This window comes from Pteropus alecto, unplaced genomic scaffold (genome assembly GCF_000325575.1).
Source record: "Pteropus alecto unplaced genomic scaffold, ASM32557v1 scaffold155, whole genome shotgun sequence".
Classification (NCBI taxonomy): Eukaryota; Metazoa; Chordata; class Mammalia; order Chiroptera; family Pteropodidae; genus Pteropus; species Pteropus alecto.
The window spans coordinates 13447244-13453963 of record NW_006438113.1 but is presented as its reverse complement, the minus strand read 5'-3'; the positions used below and the strand labels follow the sequence as shown (position 1 = coordinate 13453963).

The window sequence follows — 6720 nt, the reverse complement described above, 5'->3', positions numbered from 1 at the left end:
TCATGTCTAAACTCAGCAAGGGTCCTCACATGCTTGGACTTATTTTCCTAAGGCTGGAGCACAAGTCAGAGGGCCTCTTGGGAAAGCAGGGGTAGATTTACTGTGGACTCACATTCCTAACAAAATGGCCCCTTTCCCCTGCCAAACAAAAAAATATAGCCCGTTTTGGTAACCCGCAAGGAGGTCAGCTGATCAGAAACGCAGAATCGTTGCCTTTGGGGTCTTTTCATCCAGAAGGCAAAGACTTGAGTGTTAGGTGGGAGAGCTTCCTAAGGAAAGCATGGGTTCCTTTTGCCATGCTGCTATGAAGAACCTAAAATTGTCAGTCTTAGGACCCTGAGCAACAAAAGAGCTGATAAAGGTTAGATAAAGGGGAGATGGCAGGGCCTGGGCCTAGCAGTCTTTACAGGAAAATGGGGATAAAGCCTAGAGAACAGTTCATGGCTTGAAGGTCAAGGCTCTTCTGAGCCTGCCAATGGACACTTACCAGAAATGCATTCGGATCCACCTACTTTCACGTGATAGGATGAGGCTGAGCAATGAATTACTCTCCTGAGGTCACACCACTTCTCAGTGGCTGAACTGTGACCAGAACCCAAGTCTCCTGTCACCTAAGGCAGGGCCTTCACTTCTACTGGGTAGGAAGCTCAGAGGCCTTAAAAACAGCACTCACTGAGAGAGAGGTGAACTGTCACCAACTTTAATAGACTCAGACTGTGTCTGCCAAAGCAGACTGACTCGTGGAGGGGTGGGGGTGGGGAGTGTCTGTGGGCTCCACCTTCTGTAGTCCGACATGGCCAGTTCTCTTGGACGAGTTCCTGCCTCTCCCTTCAAAGGCACCAGCTGGCCTAGAAGGACTACACAGTGGCTTTATTGTTTGTACAACTCATTAGCAGAGAGCCACTCCAGGGAGCCCTGGACAAGGCCAACAGCTTGCCCCTAGCCAGCAAGAAAGATATGGGGTCCCTCTAACCTAGCCCGAGACAAGGTGACCCAACTGATTTTTTAATTTAACAGTGATGCTTAATCTTTGGGGAGAGATGTCAAAGACCACTTCCGAGAATACGTAAAAGTTGTAGACAACCCTTATTCCACTTCAAAAATAAATGCACATATGTCCCAACTTTTACATACAATTTCCAGGTTAAAAAAAGTCAGGTAAAAAACTCTTGCACTCATGCTTTTTACTCGCCACTCTCTGTTCAGGAGAGAAAACCCAGCGAGGCCGCTTCACAGGCTTCCTTCTCCCTCTCCCGACAGCAGCCTCTGTGTTTAGCCCAACTCCACAGAGCCTTCATTTACAAGGTGGGCAGCCCTTCCTCCTCTGGTCTGTGGACAGAGCTGCTTTCCTCCTCTTTGTTTCTCCTCATTGGATTAGATGGTTATCACGTCTTCCAGGAGCTTCTCAACCTTCCAGGGTACAGGCAAATCCAGCACCCCTCCAGGATCTCCTCAAAGGCACCCACACTCTTCCACAATCATGTCTTTATGATGGTCTAGAAGGACTTTGCCATTGTCCACGTACAGCATGCTCAATGGCTTGGTCTTCACTGGGGCACAGCAGGTGGAAGGGACTCGGTGGGGTTGGTACCGTTTCAGCAGACTCTGAAAGGGAGGAGAGGTGGTCAATTTACATTCCAATGGTCGGGTCAAAGTAGTGTCATTTCTGGGTAAAAGGCGAAAAAATTACAGAGTTAAAATCAGTTTCTAGGTGCAAAAATAGAAGTTGTTTTCATAAAGGAATCGGCCAACACATCATCTCTAACAACTACACTTCTTTTTAACTTCTTTTGAACAGAGATTTTAAAAGCTGTATCTAGGTAGAGCAGTAGCTAACTTATATGTTCTATTGTTCCAATCTAGAGTGAATACCAGTTTAAAAAAATATTCCAGAAATATGAGGCAGATGAGAGTCATATGGAAATTCTTGTGGGACTTGCTTCGTTGCACAGTGAAGGGCAAACAGAGTCAATGGGAGAAAAGGTAACAAGCCCTTGGCATTCTAGAACTGGGCCCTTTCTCTGTGGTCCAGCGACATCTTTTCAGATCAGAGCATCAGATTTGGCAACTGGTTCCCTCTGATCATGCTGCAGGTGGGTTGGTAGAGTGAAGTGGGAAAGGCTCAGAGGGCCTTTGCCCAGGCATGTCCTCTAGGGTCCTCTAGGGTGCTCCCTTGCATGAGCTCAGAGTTCATGCTCCCCAGAGCCTCTGAACCTCGCTTGAGTTCATGCTCCCCAGAGCCTCTGAACCTTGGCATGGTTCATGCTCCCCAGAGCCTCTGAACCTCGCTTGAGGCTTGGCATAGAGGATGTACTACAGGTCCAAAGGATTCTCATTGTAGGCTTCTAGGAGTCTATAAAAACATGTTGGTCCCATATGACCTTTGAGAGCAGGGCAGGGCTACCTATAACATCATGACCATTGTATTAGCCTCTATTCTCTACTTTGTCCATCTCATTCTCCTTCCATTCCTCTCCTTCCACCACCTTAGGCTGATTTGTGGCACCGTGTAGTAGCCTCAGGCCTTATCTAACTCCTGCAGAATGATGTCCAATTCCTGTATTAGGCAGCAAAAGTACAGTGGCTGCAACAGTATTATATCAACCCTGGACCCATACATATGGCCCCTTTTCATCAGTGAATCACAGACTGCTAGTAGTGATAATATCACATAAAAATGCCTGTTTTCTGTTTTCTGAGGATGCTATCATTGGTCATCTCTATATCCTTAGGACGTAGCACATAACCTGGCACACTGTAGGTGTTTGAATAATTATGTATGAATGGACGCAGTAATTTAATAGCAAAGCTGGAGTCCTGTGCCCTTGATCTGGCAATATGGCCACTTCTCCCCCATAGAATACTGCCTGCCCTCCCCCCAAGCCTTTGCATCAAACCTGGATATATGCGTGGTTGGTTGGATGGAACTCTTCCCCCACAGGGTTAGGGCACTCTCCCTCACAGCGATAGGCATTGTACTGCTTGGGGTAGATGATCCAGGCACCCCATCCAATCACATTGAAGTCCACCTGGAACTTGACCTTCCGACACAGCTGGCTTCTATCTGGCAAGTGATGTCGAGGGTGCCTCCTGCCCCTCTCCCGGGAGAGCTGTCCCTCCTGTGCCCGCCAGGAGCTTTCAGCTTCCCACAGCAAGGTGGGGCCGCCCAGCAGCCTCTGCTCAGGGGAGAGGTTAGAGTAGAGCAGGAGGAGCACATTGATGACAGGTGCTGTGGGAGGCCGCTGCCAACACTCTCTAGCCAAACTAGACATTTGCTCCTCTAGCTCTCCAGGGTGTTTCAGCCACTTGGAGAGTGGCCTGGTCACCTCTAGGACCATGCTCCCCGAGGAAAAGGTAACCTGGGACAGACTGATAGTGAACAGTTCCATCTGAAGACGTTCCAGGCAGTTGGCTGGGTCCTGCTCCGTCTCCAGCTTTGGCTGGTGGAAAATTTCAATGGAGAGTGGGACGTCAGGGGAAAGGTCCACAGGGCTGGACAGCTGCAGCCGGAGCTCAGCCCACTCCAGATCCTCTTCTTGGCTCAGGAAGGAGAAGTCGAAAGCAAAGGTCCAGTTCTGCCCATCCACCTCCACATCTGGGTGGGGAAAAAAAAGGAAGGAAGCAGGGTTAGTATGGGCCTCCTACGGCCTCAGTTGGTGTAACAACAACCATAGCTCATGTCTGAGCTTTCATCTTGTACGAATCATCTCTCTTAATCCTGCCCCCAACCCTATGAGTTGGGAATGTTATTGAGTCTATGTTAGAGATGAGGAAAACTGAGGCTCAGAGAGGTTAAATTACCTGCCCAAGGTGCCATTCTTAGAAGGTGGCAGAGCCAAGAACAAACCTGGATTTGCGAAACTGAAAAGCCTAAACTCCAAATCACTGTTTTGCCACTCCTCCTCAAGAAACTCTGCAGCCAGAGAACAAGTGGTAAAACTGGAAAAGTTCGACTGCCTTCCCCTCTACACACACACACATGCATGCACATAAACACACGCGCACACACACAGCATAAGGGCAAACTCTAAGCTTTCTAACCTAAACCCTGGGCTTCCACTCACCCTCTGACTCTGGAGCAAGTCACCTTCCCAGGCTCCGTTTTCTCTCGGAACAGGTGACCTGTTTCACAGGCACAATGAAGCTGGTCCAGGTATCATGGAAAGGCTCAGAGCTCTCAGGGAGGCACAGGCAATAGAAGCTAAAGACTGGTCACCCTCTCCTTGGTCAGTTCCTCAAGATCCAGGCAAAAACTTCAGGAGGTTTGGCAACCTTACAAATAGGCTTCTAAAGGCATTCTAAGTTTGACTTTGCACTGGCCTAGCACTTCTCCACCCAGTGGTTACTCCTCTCAGTCTATAGGGTACTCGCCCCCTCCTGCCCCAGGTCATTTACACACACATTGCAGACACAGCAAGCAAGCAAGCAAGCAGGCAAGCAAGCAAGCAAGCAAGCAGGCAAGCAGGCAAGCAAGCAGGCAAGCAGGCAAGCAAGCAAGCAAGCAAGCGCACACACACACATACACAACCACACCCAGTTCTGTTCCACCCACCCAAGACAACTAAGCCCAAAGTGGATGAAAAGGAATGGAAAGCACATTCCATTTATCTTAGTCCTGGACTAATTCAGTCTGATGTTTGAAAAAGGCATGGATTTGTGGACCTTCAGGTCATCTAAAAGTGATCTTGAACTTTTTTTCCAGCCTAGTTTCTTATTCTTTGCAATGAGAAGAGTAATAAAGCCCTACGTAATTCTGCATTATCAGAGGGCTCCAGGGAAATCAGGAGCTATGAAGGTTTATTGCTAAATGAAAGTCAGGGGTTACTCAGAAATAAAAACAGCCACACTTTCGTGCCTAGATCCCAGAGGTAGAGATGAACTCCGATTTAGGTCCATTCTGAACAGACCACATAACAGTTTGTCTGTCTCACAGAGCATGTTTGGTCAGACAATAAGTGAATTTCTCTGGGAAATCTAGCCTGCATTAGAAGAGGCAGTTTCCAGCCTCAGTCTCTGGCAGCTTCTCCCAGCCCATCTCTAGCTTCTCCTTTTCACTTAATTTCCACTTCCCTCCTCATTAGCACCTGCAGGGGGCAATAACCGGCCCTTGACTAGCAACTCTCCCCAGAGGTGTGGAGAGGAGGCTGACATTGCCCATTTCAGCACCACCTGGCCACCTGAGGATTAGGTGGGACATGTAGCAACTCCTGGCCACATGCACCAGGAGTTAACATATTATCTCAAGTATCCACAAATGGCCTTTTACAGGAAGGCATTCCAGTTCACTAGTTATGCACAGAGGTCCTCTTGTCTCCTGTGATAGTTCACATTCTGCCACTTGCTGTTTAACATTGAGCAGGTTACTATCTGAGACCTTCTTTGGTCCTCCTTTTCCCTCTTTGTCAAAGGGAGGTGGTGACAGTATCCAATCACAGGGCATTGTGATTTACTGAGATAATGCATGTGAAGTGCCTTACCCAGCACAACTACCAAAGTGCAGTAATTGCTGGTGGTCATCAACCACCTCCTTATTGCTCAGGTCCAGTTAGAAATGAAGGTGCCCAGGCAGAGAGGGTCTTGGGCAGGGGAACAAAGTCATCTGTTACTAGGATGGACAGAGTATATGGAGGGAGGACATCTGAAAGAGTCTGGGACTCCACAACCCGACTCCCAGCCAAGGGCTCTCTGGGACACAGTGCTAATTGGTTGGTTCTCTTAGATCTGGCTCCGGTTCATGGTTCATCATAGAATAGAGATGTCTAATCTTTTGGGGATCATTGATGCCTGATAAAAGCTAAAAATGCTCTCGCCAGAAAAAAACACGATCTCCCACTTATGCAATAAATATGATTTTGGGGTGGGTTTGATAAAGGGATTCACAGACACCCTGAAACCCATCCACGCACTTGGCCGCACAGACTTGGCCATGCAGGCCCCAGGGATATCTCCACCTACCTTGAATTCTAAAGGAAACGGTTAGGCTTGTGCCCTTGGGTTTTCTTCACTTCAAACAGGGTACTGAAACCTAGCTGGGGTTTGGGGCTCTGGAGGAAAGAGTAGGCATGACATCAAGTGCCCACTCTACATGAGCATAAATTACAAGGGTGATTACCATTAACTGCTGCCCTCATGCCAAGTGTTCTATAAGCACTGTCTCCTTAAAGCCTCCCCACCTTTATCACCATTTTGCAGATGAGGAAACTGAAGGTCCACGGTGAAGGCAGTTAAACAGTGACAGACGCAGATACAAAGCCAATTTGGTTAGACTCCAACACCCATTTCACGCCATCCTGGGTGGCTTACAAATAAACCCAGGAGAAAAAGAACAGGTTTAGGACAACCTTTCTCAGTCAGTCTCCCTCCAGGCAGGCTCTTCTAGCTGCTTTTTAAAAAAAAACGAAGCCAAGTCACAACTCGGTGAATGTACTTAATGCCACTGGACTCTTAAAAATGGGTTAAATGGTCAATTTTGTTATGTATATTTTACCATACACGAACAAATGAGGCAGAAAGAAAGCCAGTTCCCTATTTGACAAAAGAGGAAACGAGAGGAAAGAACTGCAGTGCCAGAGACACATGGGGAATTGGGAAGCAGAGCTCGAGGGACCCAAACCCAGTTTTCCTGACTTCTAGGCTGCCGGATCACCGCGAACCTTCGGGAACTCTCCGGGAGGAGGAAGGGAACTGGAAAAGTGCATCCTGCTTTGCCCAGCCCCCCCA

At 48.2% G+C, this 6720-nt stretch overlaps 1 protein-coding gene across 1 annotated transcript in view; it reads right to left on the bottom strand.

The window, feature by feature from the left end:
• Window positions 1–1256: 1256 nt before the first annotated feature.
• NODAL (nodal growth differentiation factor) overlaps window positions 1257–6720 on the bottom strand; it is a 6998-nt gene continuing 1534 nt past the window's right edge. The window contains exons 2-3 of the mRNA XM_006915548.1: window positions 2898–3595; window positions 1257–1605 (exon numbers count right to left, since the gene is read on the bottom strand). Of these exons, the coding sequence (XP_006915610.1) occupies window positions 1453–1605; window positions 2898–3595 (851 nt within the window). The 3' untranslated portion in view covers window positions 1257–1452. The remainder of the gene's footprint in view (window positions 1606–2897; window positions 3596–6720) is intronic.